This window comes from Balaenoptera acutorostrata, chromosome 5 (genome assembly GCF_949987535.1).
Source record: "Balaenoptera acutorostrata chromosome 5, mBalAcu1.1, whole genome shotgun sequence".
NCBI lineage: Eukaryota > Metazoa > Chordata > Mammalia > Artiodactyla > Balaenopteridae > Balaenoptera > Balaenoptera acutorostrata.
This window is the reverse complement of record NC_080068.1, coordinates 41339560-41363108: the sequence shown is the minus strand read 5'-3', so window position 1 is coordinate 41363108 and position 23549 is coordinate 41339560. Positions and strand designations below refer to the sequence as shown.

The window sequence follows — 23549 nt, the reverse complement described above, 5'->3', positions numbered from 1 at the left end:
GGAAGATCACACAGGATGTTTTATAGCCAAGTTTGGAAGTACATCACTTTTGCCTGTTGGTCAGAACTTAGTCACATGATCTCACCTAGGCACAGGAGTGATTGGGAAATGAAATCTTGCAGTGTGCTCAGGAAGGAAATGGAATGGTTGTGTAACTATAGTACCGGCTGTTTCACTTAAGATTTAAAAACTAATTATTAATATTCTAATAGTTTACAGGGGAGAAATCATCTGATTATTTCTATAAATACAAAAAAGGGTTTAATAAAATTTAACACCCATTCGTGATTTAAAAAAACAAAACATTTCTTAGCAAATTAGGAATAAAAGAGAAGCCCCTGAAAGTGATGAAGAATAGCTTATTAAAAATCTCTAGCTGGGGCTTCCCTGGTGGCGCAGTGGTTGAGAATCTGCCTGCCAATGCAGGGGACACGGGTTCGAGCCCTGGTCTGGGAAGATCCCACATGCCGCGGAGCAACTAGGCCCGTGAGCCACAATTACTGAGCCTGCGCATCTGGAGTCTGTGCTCCACAACAAGAGAGGCCGCGATAATGAGAGGCCCGCGCACCGCGATGAAGATTGGCCCCCACTTGCCGCAACTAGAGAAAGCCCTCGCACAGAAACGAAGACCCAACACAGCCATAAATTAAATAAATAAATAAATAAATAAAAACCTTTAAAAAAAAAAAAATCTCTAGCTGTCATCATAGCTAATGATGACACATTGAAAGCATTCCCTTTAACACCAGAATTAAGTTAAGAATATTTGCTATTATCACATCAATTCACCAGTTTATTAGTGGGTCCTTGTCAGCACACAGTAGGATAAAAGAAAATATTTAAGGATTGGAGAAGAAGATACACAGCTGCCATTAGTTACAGACAATATCCATGTCTTGAAACCCCTATATATCTTACAGATAATTTACAAAGGTTGATTTATACAAAATCAATATACATTTTCATAAACCAGCAGTAAACAGTTCAAAAACATATTTTAGGTGCCATTTGAAGAGCATCAAAATATACAAGGTAGATCAAAATATGTACTAATATAAATATATATACTGTATAAAATATACAACAGTATATATGAAAATTCAGATTTATATATATACATACAGATACAAAAATATACAGATGATAATCATTTGTGGAAAGACATGAAAAAAACCTATATTAAAGGTGGGATATAACATGCTTATGACTTGGAAGTCTTTTTTTTTTTGACATCTTTATTAGAGTATAATTGCTTTACAATGGTGTGTTAGTTTCTGCTTTATAACAAAGTGAATCAGTTATACATATACATATGTCCCCATATGTCTTCCCTCTTGCATCTCCCTCCCTCCACCCTCCCTATCTCACACCTCTAGGTGGTCACAAAGCACCGAGCTGATCTCCCTGTGCTATGCGGCTGTAGTGTATATATGTCCATGCCACTCTCTCACTTTGTCCCAGCCTACCCTTCCCCCTCCCCATATCCTCAAGTCCATTCTCTAGTAGGTCTGCATCTTTTGAATTGGAAGTCTTAATGCTGTAAAACCTCTATTAATATTATAGAATTTAATATTGTAGGAAGGCAAATGATCTTAGCATTTAGATCTCAGCTAAAATGTCACCTGCTCAGAGGTCTTCTCTGAACAGTCATTCCAAAATATCCACCCAGGCATTTTCACAGGTAACACCCTATTTTAATTAACTACGCAGTATTTTACATCATTTAATAATTCCCTTGTTATTTAAAATGTATTTATGTATGGGTGGATGTATGTATTTCTTCCTTCATTAAAATGTAAGCTTCATGAGAAGAGGGATATTGTCTACTTTCAATGCCGCTGTATCTTCAGCATGCAAAACATCATCTGACCTAGAGAGGAAATGCAACAACAATTCATGTTGCATTATGATTGTATCATTGTCAAGCTATCTGGCTTGCTGCATACTTGTGTTCTGTTACAGTGCTTTCTTTGTGTAGGAAATCAATGCATGTTAAAATAGCTATCAAAAAAACAACAATTTCTACTTAATGTAATTTAGAAGTAGAATGGCTGTTATATTAATTTTAACTATTGCAAAGTAAATTAGATTTTAATTGGATTACTACTTTGTCTCCAGTCGATCTGACAGAGGCATGGTGAAAATGAATACTTAGAATTGAAGCACTTTGCTTCTTAATCATAAAGCCAAGTCAAAAGTTTTAAGATAAAGAAATCAATGACATTTGAGTAGCTTGGGGCAGGAGCCAGGAAAACACATTGTATGATATTGTGTGAGAACAACTATGAAATCAATAGAACTTCTGAGATTAAAAATATTAGACTATTAAATCCAAAAGTTTAGTCACTAATATTTTCCCTTGAGATTATTTTGCTAAGCAAGAAGAGCAGTTGTTTGCCAAGGAAAGACAAAATTAAATTAAAAATATTCACACACACATTATCAAAGAAATTTGGATATGAAACAAAAATGTTTTAAAATTGTGCCTATGCTCATACTCCCTTCAGGTTCTTAGTTCCAGGTTGTCTTAGCACATCTAGAATAACATGTGTAGAGCCCACCAGATATATCTTTAACACTTTGAGTGAATTAACTCAAACTCAAACATAAAAAGGTTTATTTTTATATCAAAAAAGTAATATCCTTGCAATGTAGAAATTCTAGAGAAAAAAACAGTATAAAGAATATTTAAAGTTTTAACTGTATATAGTGTTTGTATTTTTTTTTTTTTTTTGGCTGTGTAGGGTCTTCATTTCTGTGCGAGGGCGTTCTCCCGTTGTGGCAAGTGGGGGCCACTCTTCATCGCGGTGCGCGGGCCTCTCACTATCACGGCCTCTCTTGTTGCGGAGCACAAGCTCCAGACGCGCAGGCTCAGTAGCTGTGGCTCACGGGCCCAGTTGCTCTGCGGCATGTGGCATCCTCCCAGACCAGGGCTCGAACCCGTGTCGCCTGCATTGGCAGGCAGATTCTCAACCACTGCGCCACCAGGGAAGCCCCAGTGTTAGTATTTTTGTGAAACTTTTTCTTTGCGTATTATTTCCATTTTAAATTTAATTTCTGAGTAGATAAAACATTCATTTACTTTCAAAGTCAAAACTGTATTAAATGTTTACATTGAAAGTCTTACTTCCCATCCATCCTTATTCTCCACTCCACACACACACTCTCCCTATAGATAACTACCTTTCCTAACTGAAATATAGTTGATTTACAATATTATATTAGTTTCAGGTGTATAGCATGGTGATTCAATATTTTTATAGATTATACTCCATTTAAAGTTATTATAAATATTGGCTATATTTCCTGTGCTGTACAATATATCTTCATAGCTTATTTATTTTATACATAGTAGTTGGTACCACATAGTCCCCTACCCCTGTGCTGCTCCTCTCCCCTGCCCTGTCCCCACTGATAACCGCTAATTTGTTCTCTGTATCTATGAGTCTGCTTCTGTTTTGTTATATTCATTCATGTGTTTTATTTTTTGGATTCCACATATAAGTGATAACATGCAGTATTTGTCTTTCTCTGTCTCATTTATTTCACTAAGCATTACCCTCCAGGTCCATCCATGTTGTTGCAAATGGCAAAATTTCATTCTTTTCTATGGCTGAGTAGTACTCCATTGTGTGTGTGTGTGTGTGTGTGTCTGTGTATATATGCAACATCTTTTTTATCAATTTATCTGCTGATGGGCACTTAGGTTGCTTCCATATCTTGGCTATTGTAAATAATGATGCTGTGAATACTGGGGTGCATATATACAGATAACTACTTTGATTAGTGTCATGTATATTCTTCCCATGATTTTTTATGTGAATAAAGCCAAATACATATATATGTTCTTGTTATTATTTCTTTATTATTTAAAATATAGCATACTGAATGCTTATTTCTAAATCAAACTATCCTTCTTTCTCTTTATAATACATCCCATAGAGAACTATTAATATATGTATTCTCATATATATTCTTTAATAGATATAGCTTATTTTTTGTGGCTGCATAATATTCCATTACCCAGATATATCATCATTTATTTAACCAATTTTTCATTGATGGACACTTGAGTTGTTTCAAATCCTGTTATTACAAACAATGCTGTTTGTAAAACAAGTGACCTTGCAAATAAGCCATTTCTTATGTGTGTGGGTGTGATAAATAGTACCAGTGTGCCCTCTATATAAATTTTACCATTTTGCCCTCCTACCACCAGTGGATGAGAGTAATGTTTTCCTTAGCAACAGACTATGTTGTCAAACTTTTGTAATTTTGCAAAAGCATGTTATCTTTACAGAAATAAATATCACACTGTATTTACAATTTCAGCACTGTATTTTAAGGATTACATAGAACATAATTAATTATAGCTCAAAGAAGTAGAAGCATGCCAATAAAAATAGGTGTCCAATAAACCAAAGGAGATTTTTCATTTTAAAGTTCAAAATGTAAAAAGCAGCTGTGTGATTAAGTCCTACTTTACCTTTTTCCTGTTAATGACTTTTTTCCTCTTAGTTGTACTTCTCAGTTTTAAGATTCAAATATATGGAAAGTTATTAAACCAACTATAAAATAATTTTACTTGGTTGTTAAAAAATTAGCATGATCACTTAATTCAGCATCCCAAATTATTTTGGTATTATAAATTTAGCTATTATACCATTTCTTCCAAGGTTAAACCTAGGTCTTTTCTGCTTTACTTTTTAAACACACAAAGGGTTTATTAGTTGATTAAGATAAAGGGTTAAATGAAAGTTTTAATTATTAACAACTTTCTGGTCCATTGATAACTGCTTATTGGACCTTTCTCTTTAGGGTTCCAGATTTTCCCATAATAAACATTATATAGCTATCACTGTTTTTGCTCTTTATATTTCTTTCATAATGAGACATAAACTCAAAAACATGTTTTTTTCTTTTCTCTTCTCCTCCCATAGACTTTGCTTCAAACCTTTGGCATTTATCACCCCCTGAGCAGATGACATTTATTTTTCTAATTGAGAAATAATAATAAATATGGTAAAATAGCATATACTGTTGGACATGAAATAAAAGGTCAAGGTCCTAGTAACAAGTTGAGAGGGGTTAGCTGTTGAACTCAGTCATTTCTGAGTAAGGACTCTTACTTAACCTTGCCACAGATATTCTGTCCTGGAATCCCAGGACATGAAGTGACACTGGTTTAATCAGTTCCTCCTACTGAGAGCTCTAGAGGGTTGGATGAGGAGGGATTTTCTTTAGCTACCACCTATTTGAATGTCTTGCACACTGTGGATTCTCCCCTCAAATCACTGGCTAATTAAAATTTAGGCACCACTTACCCTCACTTGAGAATTAGCAGTGGACTCCTTTCAAAATGCCAGCTGTTTATAAGCTGCTCCCTAGGGGTCATTAGAAAGCTTATTTCAAAGTCTTTATATGTATTTGTTTCCTTTGGCTGCTGTAACAAATTACCACAAATTTGTTGGCTTAAAACAACAGAAATTTATTCTCTCACAGTTCTGGAGTCCAGAAACTCCAAACTCAAGGTGTAGGCAGGGCCAAACTCCCTTCAGAGGCTCTAGGATGGAACTTTCCAGCTTCTGGTGACAGCATTTCTTGGTTTGTGACTGTCATTCCAATCTTTGCCTCCCTTTTCTCGTCACCCTCTCCTCTGTGTGTGCAACAGATCTCCCTGTGTCGAGCTCTTGTAAAGGCACTTGGCATTGTACTTAAGGTCCACACAGATAATTCAGGATAATTCTCTGTTAGGATCCTTAACTTAATCATATCTGCAGAGACCGTTTTCCCAATAGAATAACATTCCCAGGTTCCAGGGATTAGGACCTGATATCTTCTAGTGGCCAATAGTCAGAGTATTGTACTATATTTAGATATGTTCTCGAACTATCTTCCACAGTCCTTACCGCAAGGCAGTATAACTTTGAGACTCCAAAATGCTTCTATTCAACCCTGCCTTCTACTGTCATTTTTCTTTGCTTTAAAAATATGTTTGTATATTTTTCCTTAGTACACAGTAATACGTGCTCATTATTTTAACTTTTTAAAAAAATAAGAAAAACTTAGCAAAATAAAAATTATTTATGACCTGGCTATCCAAAGATAATCTATACTAACATTCCATTTTTTCTAAGCATTTTGGCATTCTCAACACATAGTACATACTAAATATATGTTTAATGAATAAACAGGTAAGTGAATGAATGAATAAATCACACTGCAGCTTTCTATCATATAAAAAAAAAACTAGCTAAGGAAGTGGAGCTTGGATTTACAGAAGGTCAAATTGCATCTCTGCACTTCACCAGCTGCGTGCTACTCAACTTATTTATGCTTCAACCTTCCTTCTGTAAAACGGACAGTGGTAATTGTACCTCCACACATGGTATTCTAGAAGATTAAAATGTACATCAGAGTGCTGGCCCACAGTAAGTCTCAGCAGATGGTTAGCTGTAATGATTCGAGATGGAAAAGGGGGATTTCACTCTGAAGGGAAGAATTTGGAGTAGAAATTGTTGGGGGATAGAGTTTGTGTCACAGTTGGATTTTTTTTCTTCCAATTACAATCTTTCAAAAATGGCATGGGACACCTTAAGAAAGATTATGAGATAGGTGTTGTGGGAAAATTCTGGATGCCTGTGGTATCGCAAAGGGATTCATGTATTAGAAAAGCGTGAAAAAAGTAATTTCTAAGGTCTCTACCAATTTTGAGAGTGTAATTATAGAATTTTGGTTTTAGAATAATGTCTTCCTTTTTCCACATTTTCAGTCTGTTTTTTCCCCTGTAGTCAAGGAATTTCTCCATTGTCCAATTAATTAAAAACATGTAGCTAGGACGGTAATGTCTGTGTTTCCAGGGAGAATGTTCATTTAGAAGGACCCCATCAGAGAAGAAATTCAAGAACTTCCTCTGTTCTGTCCAGAGGGGGAGTTCACATGGGGCAAGGGATCCTTGTGTCTGAAAAGAAAGATTTAAAAGCTTTTAAATAAATTACATCAAAACACTGCACATATTTTTTTTTCTATCACAATTATTGCTATCCTGTTAGCCTCCTAGGATCTGAACATATGTAATAATGTTATGCAAATGCTGTTTTAAAATTAGAGTGAACCCAGAATGACAATGCTTCTCAAGTTCTTAATTTGCAGTTTAGAATATAAAGCATCAAGATGAGACATCTGTATAGAAAATTTATTTCTATTTATTCAGTACTTATAAAACAGTTATGCTATTATGTTTATCATTGTTAATTTAAATAATAGTTTGGAAATATTACATGTATTACTTGCTCTGATGTGTTTCATTAGCTAAAAAAATAGTACATTTTACAGAGTGTACACTTCATTAATATTATGCCATTTTTTCCTATAACTCATAACACTGCTTAGGTCAGTGTTCCCCAAGCAGTTTGCACTGCAGAATTATTTTTGTAGATCCTAAATTTGAACCAATTTGCAAGTATCCCCTTCTATTATCTCCCTAGAAGCACCCCAGAAATCAATATAACTATTTCAGGGGCTAAGAAGAAACTCGATAACTATTTATAAACATTCTTCAAAATGCTTTAAGTAACAGTAATTGATTAGAAATAAGAACATGAATTGGGTTAATAATTAATACAAATAAGTATTTGGAATCTACTGTGCCAGTCTCTTTGCTAGGTGCTTCCTGAGCTTTATTTCCCTCATGTATAAAATGAGAGACACGACACAGAGTCACGAGGCAAATGAATGATACTGTGTAAGTAGAATACACATTTGCTTAGCAAAGTAATATATGGTCAAGAAATGTTAGCAATCATCATTATCAATATCATTTTGCTTTGCTGTTTGTTAATTTGACTGCTAATTAGAGGTTTATTTGTTTTAATCTAGTCTTACAGACATGATAGTAAAAACTGACTTCAAATTTTCTAATTGGTTTACTTCCTTGTTCACTCAACTAGATGATAATACTAGCAGATGTATTTTGAACCTTAATTAGAATCATCCCATTATTTGGGGATTAGCAAAATATGGACCCAAAATATCTTGCAGACTTCTGGGATATAAGAAAGACTTTTTAAAATATTAAAAGCAACTAAAAATACTATGTACCGGGCATTTTTCTACAAACTACACATATATTAGTTCACAGTTATGAAGTAGGTTCTATTTTTATCCCATTTTAAGGATGAACATGAAGACTAGAAAGGATAAATATCTTGCCTGAAGTCACTTGGTTAATCGGTGGGAGAGTGGGTATCTGAAGCTAGGCAGTTTGACTCCAGAATAAATTTACTTAACCACTGACTTCATTGTCATTGGTAGATTGGGATATGGCTGGAGCACTTGTGGATACAATTGTATGTCCTTTATAAGCATGCAGCATCCTGTTTCCTTTTCATAAAAGGGGCTTATCTATAATAGGTTGGGTTTTTTGGTTTTCTTTTTTTTTTTTTTTTTTCAATTTTCTGCCTACCCTGAGTGAATCTCAGATCCAGGAGTACAAGGACATTATTGGACTTTCTAACCATTACATTCTCTGTGCCTAAGACAGGGCCTGGCACATGCTGGGTGTTATTTAATAACTATTTATTGAATGAATTAATGAAGTTACTTGCTACAAAGAAGAAAATCACACCGATCTACACTATTAAAACCTAATCTATTTTACTCTAATAAACATTGTTGAGAAATATTTATTTCACCTTGATATCATTTGCAAACCTCTGTCTGGTCACATTAAAAATACACATATATTGTCAAGCTGAGACTTTGCCTTGTTCCTTGTGATGCTCATGACCATTGTTCATGCTGGAAAAAAAATCTCATCATTGTGCTTATGAAACTAACAAAGCTACTGCATATGCATACATTTTTCCAATCCAAATCCCAGAGAATAAGATCACCATGCTTACTTTCAACAGCATCTAGTCTTACCCCAATATCTTGCAGTTTTCGCTCAATGATCGGATATTAACTAAGAGAGGAGCTGCTTTTCTAATAGCAATTTTAGCTGAAAGCAAAATACTAGTATGGTTCTGAATTATGTTTCTTTTGCCAACTCTTAGTTGTCAACTGTAAAAAGAATTTGGCATATTATTCCATTTTGAAGTTTTAAAGATGCTTATAAAAGGGATATTCCCTATAGGGGAGAAAAATAAGTGTAATTCCATTCTGAATATGCTGATTAACTATTGCCATATAATTATTGCCATATGTAGTGAACTCCTGTCAAAAAGAGTACATCCCCTTTCTTGTACTTGAGCCTCTTCTCTCTGACCATCCAAAATTTGCAGTGATGTATATTGAACATCATGGGTTAATATGCCCTTTCTTAAAAAAACTCAAGAATATTTGCACCCTGGATATTTTGTCACTAAAGATCCCCAGCAAGAAATTGATGGCTCTACCTCAAAAGGTGTAATTGAAGAGTGTGTGGTAAAGAAATTATTTACAATTTCTTGGAAAGGTTACTGGAAACCAAAAGGATAGTGAAAAAGCTCTGGGGCTAAAAACAGGGAGGAACCCATTACCACTCTGGTCTACTGGAACCTGCAGAAGCCTGAAGGTCTAGGAGTTGTGGACTAAGATAGTCAATGCAACTAAGGTCAATTTGCTGCCTAGCATGGAGGGAGAGTTATCTTGGCTTGACTCTGGTGACTTTCTGACTTCCTGCTGTGGCCTCGAAACCAACCTGAAGCCAGAGGTCAAGAGAGCCTGGTTTATGCAATTTGTAGAGATTAGTCTCCTAGGGTACAGAATAGAGTGATGGGTGGATAGAAGATCTCAAGGGCAAATAGAGAATACCCAGCATAGCTACTAACAGAAAAATTAAAGAATTGAGTTTTGGCTCAAGAGCATGGGCCTCATGGAGCTTGACTCTTCCTAATTTCCCATTTCTAACAAGAGGCATCACCTTTCTTTCAGATATACAGAAGATAAAAACTGAAGTCATCTTGACTCTTCCTTCTTCATTCCCTGAGTTAAAGATATGACCAGTTTCTTTCATATTTCCTCAAAATAGATCTCTAATAATTCATCTCTAATGCAAATTTATGCCATTTCTACTGCTGACAACTTTATGTCTTGACTTTGCTCTCATGTCAAATTAATTGCTTTGTGGTAACAAACTTCTAAGGGGTGGTATTTTTAAATCTCCTGCTTTGCTCAAGAACCTATTCTGGTTCTCAGCTGTCATGGACATCAAGTGCAACGTCCTCTGCCTAGGGTTCGACTTCCCACAGCATGTCCTCAACATCACCAAGAAGCCTTACTTCCTAATTATTCCTCCACATGAATCTTCTCCTTAGTGTAACGTGCTCTGCACATATGGTTCTAATTACTGTTTTGCTGATCCTACGTCCTCCATTTGGGAAGATTACCCCTAGCTCACTAAATCTTAAAACCTTAACCTCCTTTAAAAACCATTTCCTTCATATTATCTTTCTAACTAATCAGACTGCCCTTATGGCACTCTCTTCTTAAACTTTTATTATATATATATATTTTTTTTTTCAACCTACTTTGACACTCACTTGTTCAATAGTTATATACAGTGTTATTCTTCTATTGAGAGTAGAGTTTATTTCTTTCAAATACCTCACACCACCTGAGATAGTCCTAGAAATATTATCTGACATATGGTAGTGTCTCAATACATTATGTTTTAATCAGATGAGGTACTTGAATTATATTTGTTTATTAGTTGTTTGTTTGGTTAATTAGTTTAGGGCAACTCTGGAAGAATTAACCAAACCCACACAAACAGTGCATATTTTTTGACTACTAATTTCTCTTGTAGGTATTTGTCCTAAAGAATAAGTTAAGGAGAAGCGCAAAGGTTTAACTTCATGGATGTTCATGGAAATGTTACATGTAATAACAGTTACAAAAAATCATAAACACTTTACAATAATAAAGGATGTGATAGTATGCATATTCGAGCAAGTAATGTACTATGCTATTCAGCTTTTTTAAATGATGCAGATTATTAAATTGACATAATAACAATATATGACTTAAGTTTTGAAGCAGATAATAAATATTTTGACTACTATTTTTGTAAAAATTACTGTGTATGTTAATACATACATATACATAAATACATACAAATATGGATAGGTGTATATGGTGTTAATATTTGTTATCTATGGTGATGGGTAAATTATAGATTTTTGTTTGTTTATGTGCATTTTCTGACAATGTGTACACTGCAAAATACTTAGACGATAACTATCACAATTAACACCCTTCTCTTAGTTATAGATATTAACTGCTTTGTTTCTATACAAGGTGATCAAGTTAGTTGTTTCAATTAAATAACTTTATTTTACTTACTGAATGACTTAATGAACTAACCACAGGAAAGGTTTGGCAATTGCAGTATACCCTGCCCTAAACATTGCCTACTGATAAGTAAACTATTATTTTTACATCACAATTTGTTTGGAAAACTGTCAAAATATAAATATAATGTCAAATTTGAAAATGAAAATGAAAATTTCAGCCAGAAGTAGCTACTTCTCATCTACAAAAAAGACAACAAAGGATAGCATTACTCTGTCTTTTAATTATCAAGTGAAGTTGATTGGGATTTCATAGAGGGGAATAGTTTATGTAGAAGAGTGGCTTGAATTCAACTTATAGGACATATGTACAGTTTAAGATCCTAAATAGAGCCTGAAGACATAGAACTAAATATGAGTCATACGTGTATACATACATACATGCATGCAGAAATGAATGTTTTGTCTATCTAGAAGGTTAGATGGTATGTTCTAAAACTGAGCTAAATCACACATTTAATTATTTCACAAAAGCATTTCAGGAAGTAAAATAAACTAGTAATTGAAACAACTGATTTTATTACTCTGTATAAACCGCTCTATAAATGGTCTTAATTATAATGAATATTTTCAAAGTCTTAGTCATCTTTAACTTATTAAAAAAATACCAGTAAGTAGAATGGAATCCATAGGCAAGAGAACACTAGATATGATGAGAAGTAGGAACTTTTACTTCCTGGAGGAGGAAAACAAAGGCAGTACTTCCAACACCTCACCTTGTAAGGTGCAGACAGATGGGGAGGTACCCTTCTAACCTCCAATTCCTTAGGTTTTAGTTAGGGAGTGCTATGCTTTATCACTCTAAGCCCAGAAGGAGGGACAAATATAATGACGATAATATTCTCTGCCAAACCAGGCAGAATGAAAGCTGTGTAAAATATTATTTGAGCTAAATATTGCTTCAAGCTGGGAAAATGGACAATATAATACAGTGGAGAAGAGTATAGGCTTTTGAATCCAGCTTGCTTGGTTTTGAATACTAGGTTTACTATACTAACAGTACTCATTCACTAAGCAATACCCTTTTTTTAAACATTAACCTTATGCCAGGTGAAGTGCTAGGCTTTGGCGGTAGCTTAGGGTAAAAAACATGCATTATATTTGCTCTTTTATAGTTTAATGATAGAGATAAACATTAATTAAATAATCTTACAAATAACATAATTGCATACACTGGTAAATCAGTCTAAGGAAAATTCAGGAAGCTATGCAAGTATATTTTAGATGTAGTCAATCTGAAAAATTGGTATAAAACAACCAGAGAAAGAATGTAGTCCTAAGGTAAATGAGAGCATGATGCCATTTATAGAAGGGCAATTGACTAGATCATAGACAGCATTGAAAGTGTAAGAGTGGAAAAATTAGTTTAGAGATGTAAGTGGAGCCAGACCTCCCAGAGCTTTATTCTAAGACAAAGGAAAGCCATTGGAGATTTTTAAGCAGGAAAGTTGCAAGATCAAATTTCTGTTTCTAAAGATCACTCTGACCACCTTAAGGAAAAAGAATGGATTAAAAGATGTTCCAGTATTGAGGGGAATTTAATGAATGGGTATTTGAAACATTCCAGATAAGGAGGCAACAGTCTCTTGGACTAGGGCGTGGTGGTAGTAAAGATACAGTAGAATAGAGATAATGACTGCTATGTTTCTGGCTTTTGCAACTGATTGCAAGATGGTGCTGAGTTAGGGAATACATAAATAGGACCTGAATTAATTGCATTTTAATTTGACTAAATTTAGTTTAAGATGCTTTTGAGATATCCAAATGGAAATGTCAAATAAGGTCTTGGATATAGAGGTCTGGAGGTCCGAGAGTCCTGGGTTTGAAATATTAATCTGATATTCTTTGCTTTATGGTTTAATAAAGTCACAGTCATGGATGAGATAGCTTGGAGAAAGAAAGTATAAAGTCAGAAGAGAAGGAATCATTGAATAAATCTCTGAAAAACTCCAATTTTTTTTAAAATTTTTTAAATTTATTTATATTTATTTATTTATTTTTTTGGCTGTGTTGGGTCTTCGTTTCTGTGCGAGGGCTTTCTCTAGTTGCGGCAAGCGGGGGCCACTCTTCATCGCGGTGCGCGGGCCTCTCACTATCGCAGCCTCTCTTGTTGCGGGGCACAGGCTCCAGACGTGCAGGCTCAGTAGTTGTGGCTCACGGGCCCAGTTGCTCCGCAGCATGTGGGATCTTCCCAGACCAGGGCTCGAACCCGTGTGCCCTGCATCGGCAGGCAGATTCTCAACTGCTGCGCCACCAGGGAAGCCCCAAAACTCCAATATTTAAAGGCCAATTAGAGCCAGCAAAAGTGACTCAGCCAACAGAAAAGTAAGAGGAAAACCTGGAAAAAACCGAGACACCAAGGAAAGAAGGCACTTCAAGAAAGAGTAGTTAATAGTGCTGGATGCTCCTGAGAAGCCATGTTCATTGAGGACTGAAAATTGTCAAGCAAACAGCTTGTGAGAGTCATGGCATTGGAATTATGAGTGCACAAACCAAGCTGCAGTGGATCTCTATGAGGAAATATATTCAGTGTAGACAACTCTTTGCTAGGGAAGGAAAAAAAAATGAAATGAGAACTGGAGTGGGAAGTGGAGTCAAAGTAACTTTTTAAATAGGATTGGCTTTTAAATATGTCTCTGTGCTGATGAAAATGATGCACTAAAGAGAAGAAAATCCAACTGAAAAGAGAGGGGATAATCAAGAGAAGGCTATGGCAGCATTGGCTAAGTTATTGAATGTCTCTGCCTTGGTTTTCAGAGCTGTAAAATGGGGAAAAATAATACCTACCTTATAAGATTATTCTAACAAATAATATTATGTTGGTTGAATACTCAGTAAAAATTTTCAGCACACAGAATACATTTAATAAATTGGTGCATAAAATGAACTCAGCATCTAACACAGTGTTTTGTATATATATTAGGTGCTCAACAAATATTCGTTAAATGTTGAACGAATATGATGCTGTTACATGATTTTGGACTAGACGCGAATATAAATGAGTCTGATGCATATTACTGTATCCTGGGTTACAGATGCACCTTGGATATTCACTGATGATGATGATATTCAATATTTGCCATCGGATATTAATGTTTGGGGCATTTGTGTTCACAGGGTACTATTTTTCTGCCTGGAAATAAAGTCCTTGAACATCCCTGCAATGAAGAGAGCCCAGGGAAATTCCTTTTTGAAGTAGTTCCAGGTAAGATATTTTTCTGCTTTGATTCAGCTATTGCCATTCCATGTTGGTAAAGATGAAGACAGGTCAGACAGCCTTTATTTTTCTTGAGTCATGGCTAAGAACATTAATTTGATGAGGCAAGGGTCAACGTTGGTTAGTATTTACACAGATAATGATTCCAGGTTTGTACACTGGTACGAATGAACACGTGTACACACTTACACGTGGCCACGTGACTATTGGATTTCCATTTGTCCATGAGACTCCAGAGCTGACCAGAAGTCATGACACAGCACTTGTTAGGGACTATTGGAGACAAAGGTGATTTTACAGTGCTCTTGTGGTATGAAATTTGACCAGGTGTTCCAGGTAGAATGCCTTGTCCAGCTGATTCACTGTCATATTTTCTTACAAAACTGTGTCTTTAAGGAGACTTTGCTATAAAAACAAAACAAAACAAAAACCCTCCTTCGATGACTGACCAAGGATTGCAGTTCTGTACCTCATCTTCATTCACAACCAACCACTTCCACATGTTCGGCTGGTAGCATTGAGGATGTCTCTGCCAAGTCATCAGATCCTGCAGTTACATTTCTTCAACATCTGTTCATTTTTTTTAGTCATCTGCATCCACCCCTCTCAGAATACCTGATCTCCACTTAAGTCTTTGACTCACCCAGCAACACTCTTTTCAAGGCTGTGATCTACTTCTTTGATCAGTTCATTAGCCCTTCTTTAACACTTGGTGTAAGAAAAAGGGAGTTAGAAACGTGGTTTTCATGGCTTTGGCTCTGAGTGACCCAGTTAATGTGATATTAACATTGATTTAATCACAGCCTAGGGTGAGTGTGAATTTATTTGGGTGACTAATATGTTATGCATATCAACAATGCCAGTACAAAGGCAGTCAATAAAACATTTTCCCCAGATTTGTAAGTGCTAAGAATCTAAAATGTGAAAGCATATTTTTTCCCCTCAATGAAAACAGCTGTAGCTCTGGGTTCATCTGGCTCACAATGGAATCCATGACTAAATGTTAATTAATGCAGCTGAAGTGCAGAAAGCTTAGTCGGATGCATTGTGTTGTTTCCCCCCAGGGAGAACATATTGTAGGAAACCTGAATCTTGTTTGCTCTATTAAAATCTTTTTATACTTACTTCTTAGTGGAATACCCTATATGGAACCAAATTCCAGATGTTGCAAAGTCTTTGAAGTATCAGTAGAGGAAATTTCTTTCACTGTTTATTCTCAGACATTAGACCTGTGGGCTTTGAAATGAGCATGGTATTAAACTGACAGCTTTTATTCTGTATCTTCAATAACACTAAAGGTCTACTTTCCCATGCAGTCTACTAAATGTGTAGAGATTTCACTTTTGGGGGAAGATGTTCTGATATTCTGTAGGTAGATATTGTCAAGACTGTTCTCAGAAGAGCTGTGTCTTCAAGCCCATGAAATCACAAAACCTCCCCTCCAAGGTTGCAGTTCTTGGGTATGTGTTTCGAGTGCAATGCATATGATATAATGGCTTTTAATGAGCAAAGCTTAAGGGGTTTATGACCTTGTGCTGTAGAATCTGAAGATTGCCATTCCAAAAAGAATTTTTTTTTTCTCAAGGAAGTTCAGGTTAGCTGCAATAATTATGGAAATAAACATATCAATACTATGCCCATAGCTCATTTGAAAAGATGCTTTCTGAACCATTAATACAATATGTAGTAGCTTCTAAATTAGGTTTTATAATTCTGAATCATCTTATGGAGTGACAAGAGAACTGTGCCAAATGCTTCTTTAAAGAGAGAATTGGAAAAACACAATGGCTGCATTGAGAATCCAGTGTTTGTGCCATGAGTCTTGGTCATCGGGGTTTTTGGTGTGTCCCTAACATTAGGATGGAATTTCCAGGCAAATGTTTCTGTATTTGTATGAGGATGTGGGGATTGGTATCACATGATTTTAACCAATTTTTGCAAAATCAAGATTACTTAGGGCTTTTTGCACCAGAAACTCTGGTCGGAAAGGCTGGGGCAAGGCATCTGCATGCAGCACCCTGTGAGCAAGTGAAGCTAAACTAAGCACAATGGAAAATAGTACTTTTCATTCCTGGCCCTGCTTCACCTGTATACATGGGTGAACCCGTGTTGTGCAGCAGAACTAGAAAGAAACACTCATCCTTGCGGAAGCACCAGCCATGTGGCTGACAGGGTCTTGGTGCTCTGGCCTGGTGTCAGGCCTGAGCCTCTGAAGTGGGAGAGCCGAGTTCAGGACATTGGACCACCAGAGACATCCCGGCCCCGTGTAATCTCAATCAGCGAGACCTCTCACAGAGATCACCATCTCAATGCTAAGACCCAGCTCCACCCAACAGCCAGCAAGCTCCAGTGCTGGATGCCCCATGCCAAACGACTAGCAAGACAGGAACACAACCCCACCCATTAGCAGAGAGGCTGCCTAAAATCATAAGTTCACAGACACCCCAAAACACACCACCCGAGGCAGCCCTGCCCACCATAAAGACAAGATCCAGCCCTACCCACCAGAACACAGGCAACAGTCCCCTCCACCAGGAAGCCTACACAAGCCACTGAAACAACCTCACCCACTGGGGGCAGAAACCAAATAATGGGAACTACAAACCTGCAGCCTGCAAAAAGGAGACCCCAAACACAGTAAGTTAAACAAAATGAGAAGACAGAGAAATATGCAGCAGATGAAGGAGTGAGGTAAAAACCCACCAGACCAAACACATGAAGAGGAAATAGGCAGTCTACCTGAAAAAGAATTCAGAGTAATGATAGTAAAGATGATCCAAAATCTTGGAAATAGAATGGAGAAAATACAAGAAATGTTTAACAAAGACCTAGAAGAACTAAAGAGCAAACATAAAATGATGAACACAATAAATGAAATTAAAAATTCTCTAGAAGGGGGCTTCCCTGGTGGAGCAGTGGTTGAGAGTCTGCCTGCTAATGCAGGGGACACGGGTTCGAGCCCTGGTCTGGGGGGATCCCACGTGCCGCGGAGTGGCTGGGCCCGTGAGCCACAACTACTGAGCCTGTGCATCTGGAGCCTGTGCCCCGCAACGGGAGGGGCCGCGATAGTGAAAGGCCCGCGCACCGCGATGAAGAGCGGTCCCCACACCGCGATGAAGAGTGGCCCCCACTTGCCGCAACTGGAGAAAGCCCTCGCATGAACCAAAGACTCAACACAGCCAAAAATAAATAAATAAATAAATAAATAAAGTAGCTATAAAAAATTAAAAAAAAAAAAATTCTCTAGAAGGAATCAATAGCAGAATAATTGAGGAAGAAGAATGAATAAGTGACTTGGAAGATAAAATAGTGGAAATAACTACCACAGAGCAGAATAAAGAAAAAAGAACGAAAAGAATTGAGTACAGTCTCAGAGACTTCTGGAAGAACATTAAATGCACCAACATTCGAATTATAGGGGTCCCAGAAGAAGAAGAGAAAAAGAAAGGGTCTGAGAAAATATTTGAAGAAATTATAGTTCAAAACTTACCTAGGGCTTCCCTGGTGGCACAGTGGTTGAGAATTTGCCTGCCAATGCAGGGGACACGGGTTCGAGCCCTGGTCTGGGAAGATCCCACATGCCGCGGAGCAACTGGGCCCGTGAGCCACAACTACTGAGCCTGCGCATCTGGACCCTGTGCTCCGCAACAAGAGAAGCCGCGATAATTAGAGGACTGCGCACCGCGATGAAAGGTGGCCCCCACTTGCCACAACTGGAGAAAGCCCTCGCACAGAAATGAAGACCCAACACAGCCATAAATAAATAAATAAATAAATTTTTTAAAAAACAACTTACCTAACATGGGAAAGGAAATAGTCAACAAAGTCCAGGACGTGCAGAGTCCCATACAGGTTAAATCCAAGGAGAAGAATGCCAAGAAACATATTAATCAAACTATGAAAAATTAAATACAAAGAAAGACTATTAAAAGCAGCAAGGGAAAAGCAACAAATAACATACAAGGGAATCCCCATAAGGTTAACAGCTGATCTTTCAGCAAAAACTCTGCAAGACAGAAGGGAGTGGCAGAACATATTTAAAGTGATGAAAGGGAAAAACCTACAACCAAGATTACTCTACCCAGCAAGGATCTCATTCAGATTCGACAGAGAAATTAAAACCTTTACAGACAAGCAAAAGCTAAGAGAATTCAGCACCACCAAACCAGCTTTACAACAAATGCTAAAGGAACTTCTCTAGGCAGGAAACACAAGAGAAGGAAAAGACCTACAAAAACAAACCCAAAACAATTAGAAAATGGTAATAGGAACATACATATTGATAATTACCTTAAATGTAAATGGATTAAGTGCTCCAACCAAAAGACATAGACTGGCTGATGGATACAAAAACAAGACCTGTATATATGCTGTCTACAAGAGACCAGCTTCAGACCTAGGGACACATACAGACTGAAAGTGAGGGGATGGAAAAAGATATTCCATGCAAATGGAAATCAAAAGAAAGCTGGAGTAGCAATTCTCATATCAGAAAAAATAGACTTTAAAATAAAGACTATTACAAGACACAAAGGACACTACATAATGATCAAGGCAAGGCATCAATCCAAGAAGAAGATATAACAATTGTAAATATACATGCACCCAACATAGGAGCATCTCAATACATAAGGCAAATGCTAACATCCGTAAAAGGGGAAATAGACAGTAGCACAATCATAGTAGGGGACTTTAACACCCCACTTTCACCAATGGACAGATCATCCAAAATAAAAATAAATAAGGAAACATGAGCTTTAAATGACACATTAGACAAGATGGACTTAATTGATATTTATAGGACATTCCATCCAAAAACAACAGAATACACTTTCTTCTCAAGTGCTCATGGAACATTCTCCAGGATAGATCATACCTTGGGTCACAAATCAAGCCTTGGTAAATTTAAGAAAATTGAAATCATATCAAGTATGTTTTCTGACCACAATGCGATGAGACTAGATATCAATTACGGGAAAAAAACTGTAAAAAATACAAACACATGGAGGCTAAACAATACTATATAACCAAGAGATCACTGAAGAAATCAAAGAGGAAATCAAAAAACGCCTAGAAAAAAATGACAATGAAAACACAATGACCCAAAACCTATGGGATGCAGCAAAAGCAGTTCTAAGAGGGGAGTTTATAGCAATATAATCCTACCTTAAGAAACAAGAAACATCTCAAATAAACAACCTAACCTTGCACCTAAAGCAATAACAGAAAGAAGAACAAAAAAATCCAAAGTTTGCAAAAGGAAAGGAATCATAAATATCAGATCAGAAATAAATGAAAAAGAAAAGAAGGAAACAATAGCAAAGATCAATAAAACTAAAAGCTGGTTCTTTGAGAAGATAAACAAAATTGATAAACCATTAGCCAGACTCATCAAGAAAAAAAGGGAGAAGACTCAGATCAACAGAATTAGAAATGAAAGTGGAGAAGTAACAACTGACACTGCAGAAATACAAAGGATCATGAGAGATTACTACAAGCAACTATATGCCAATAAAATGGACAACGTGGAAGAATGGACAAATTCTTAGAAAAGCACAACCTTCCAAGACGGAACCAGGAAGAAATAGAAAATATATACAACCAATCATAAGCACTGAAATTGAAGCTGTCATTAAAAATCTTCCAACAAACAAAAGCCCAGGACCAGATGGCTTCACAAACGAATTCTATCAAACATTTAGAGAACAGCTAACACCTATCCTTCTCAAACTCATCCAAAATATAGCAGAGGGAGGAACACTCCCAAACTCATTCTAGGAGGCCACCATCACCCTGATACCAAAGCCAGAAAAGATGTCACAAAAAAAGAAAACTACAGGGCAATATCATTGACGAACATAGATGCAAAAATCCTCAACAAAATACTAGCAAACAGAATCCAACAGCACGTTAAAAGGATCATACACCATGATTAAGTGGGGTTTATCCCAGGAATGCAAGGATTCTTCAATATATTCAAATCAATCAATGTGATACACCATATTAACAAATTGAAGAATAAAAACCATATGATCATCTCAATAGATGCAGAAAAAGCTTTTGACAAAATTCAACACCCATTTATGATAAAAACTTACAGAAAGTAGGCATAGTGGGAACCTACCTCAACATAATAAAGGACATATATGACAAACCCACAGCAAACATCATTCTCAGTGGTGAAAAACTGGAACTATTTCCTCTAAGATCAGGAACAAGACAAGGTTGCGCACTCTCACAGCTATTATTCAACATAGATTTTGAAGTTTTAGCCACAGCAATCAGAAAAGAAAAAGAAATAAAAGGGTCTAAATCAGAAAACAAGATGTAAAACTGTCACTCTTTGCAGATGACATGATACTATACATAGAGAATCCTAAAGATGCTACCAGAAAACTACTAGAGCTAATCAGTGAATTTGGTAAAGTAGCAGGATACAAAATTAATGCACAGAAATCTCTTGCATTCCTGTACACTAACAATGGAAAATCTGAAAGACAAATTAAGGAAACACTCCCTTTTACCATTGCAATGAAAAGAATAAAATATCTAGGAATAAACCTACTTAAGGAGACCTATATGCAGAAAACTATAAGACACTGATGAAAGAAATTAAAGATGACACAAACAGATGGAGAGATATACCATGCTCTTGGACTGGAAGAATCAACATTGTGAAAGTGACTATACTACCTAAAGCAATCTACAGATTCAACACAATCCCTATCAAACTACCACAGGCATTTTTCATAGAACTAGAACAAAAGATTTCACAATTTGTATGGAAACACAAAAGACCCTGAATAGCCAAAGCAATCTTGAGAAAGAAAAACGGAGCGGGAGGAATCAGGCTCCCTGACTTCAGACTATACTACAAAGCTACAGTAATCAAGGCAGTATGGTACTGTCACAAAAATAGAAATAGATCAATGTAACAGGATAGAAAGCCCAGAGATAAACCCACGCACATATGGTCACCTCATCTTTGATAAAGGAGGCAAAGATATACAGTGGAGAAAAGACAGTCTCTTCAATAAATGGTGCTGGGAAAACTGGACAGCTACATGTAAAAGAGTGAAATTAGAACACTCCCTAACTCCATACACAAAAATAAACTCAAAATGGATTAAAGACCTAAATGTAAGGCCAGATACTATAAAACTCTTAGAGGAAACCATAGGCAGAACACTCTATGACGTAAATCACAGCAAGATCCTTTTTGACCCACCTCCTAGAGAAATGGAAATAAAAACAAAAATAAACAAATTGGACCCGATGAAACTTAAAATCTTCTGCATAGCAAAGGAAACCATAAACAAGACAAAAGGACAACTCTGAGAATGGGAGAAAATATTTGCAAACAAAGCAGCTGACAAACAATTAATCTAAAAATATACAAGTAGCACATGCTACTCAATATCAGAAAAAAAACAAAAAAACAAAAAAAAAACCAAATCCAAAAATGGGCAGAAGACTTAAATAGACATTTCTCCAAAGAGGATATACAGATTGCCAACAAACACATGAAAGGACGCTCAACATCACTAATCATTAGAGAAATGCAAATCAAAACTACAATAAGGTATCACCTCACACTGGTCAAAATGGCCATCATCAAAAAATCAACAAACAATAAATGCTGGAGAAGGTGTGGAGAAAAGGGAACCCTCTTGCACTGTTGGTGGGAATGTAAATTGATACAGCCACTATGGAAAACAGTATGGAGGTTCCTTAAAAAACTAAAAATAGAACTACCATATGACCTAGCAATCCCACTACTGGGCTCATACCCTGAGAAAACCATAATTCAAAAAGAGTCATGTCCCACAATGTTCATTGCAGCACTATTTGCACTAGCTAGGACATGGAAGCAGCCTAAGTGTCCATCGACAGATGAATGGATAAAGGAGATGTGGCACATATATACAATGGAATATTACTCAGCAAGAAAAATAAACGAAATTGAGTTATTTGTAGTGAGGTGGATGGACCTAGAGTCTGTCATACAGAGTGAAGTAAGTCAGAAAGAGAAAAACAAATACTGTATGCTAACGCATATATATGGAATCTTAAAAAAAAAATGGTTCTGATGAACCTAGGGGCAGGGCAGGAATAAAGACACAGATATAGAGAATGCACTTGAGGACATCAGGAAGGGGAAGGGGAAGCTGGGATGAAGTGAGAGAGTAGCACTGACCTATATACACTACTAAATGTAAAATAGATAGCTAGTGGGAAACAGTTCCATCTCACAGGGGGATCAGCTCAGTGCTTTGTGACCACCTAGAGGGGTGAGATAGGCAGGGTGGGAGGGAGACGCAAGAGGGAGGGGTTATGTGGATATATGTATACATATAGCTGATTCACTTTGTTATACAGCAGAAACCAACACAACATTGTAAAGCAATTATACTCCAATAAAGATGTTAAAAAAAAAAAAGATTACTTAGGGATAGCATGACACTTGATTTATCTTTGCAAATGAGAATGACAAGATAGTATTTTCTAATTATTCCAATTGTGTGATAGTTTGACATAGAGAATCTGGAAAGTCCAAGAGTGTTTTCACTTGTCAGAAAATGCAGGAAACAGGAAGGATTGGAGAAATGTGGTCAATGCCTTGTATAGAACCTTCTGCGGGACTGCCTGTCTGCAGATCCTTGTAACACATACTTATTCTACACTGACTTTCTCTGTGGAATTCTGTCGATCACAACTTCTGAAATCTCATTCTGCAAATGATACTTAACATATGCAACACGATTCTGTCTTTATGGACAAATACCTCAAGCCCAACTACCCAAGGTATAATCAATGAAAAACGATGAATAGGATTAAATTCTTTAATCGTATCTGCCTATAATGATTTCTAGCAAAAATGGCAAATACCTTCAGAAAGCTCTTTACCAAATATCCTAGCACTATATACATACACACACATTTGTGTATGAGTGTGTAGACTTGTGTGTGTATATATATATATATATAACAAAATATAT

The 23549-nt window shown here is 36.5% G+C and overlaps 1 protein-coding gene across 2 annotated transcripts in view; it reads left to right on the top strand.

The window, feature by feature from the left end:
- Positions 1 to 23549, top strand: part of ARHGAP24 (Rho GTPase activating protein 24) — a 535848-nt gene that overhangs the window by 232143 nt on the left and 280156 nt on the right. For both annotated transcript variants that reach the window (XM_007177348.2, XM_057547034.1), the window contains exon 3: positions 14451 to 14538. In XM_007177348.2, the coding sequence (XP_007177410.2) occupies positions 14451 to 14538 (88 nt within the window). The remainder of the gene's footprint in view (positions 1 to 14450; positions 14539 to 23549) is intronic.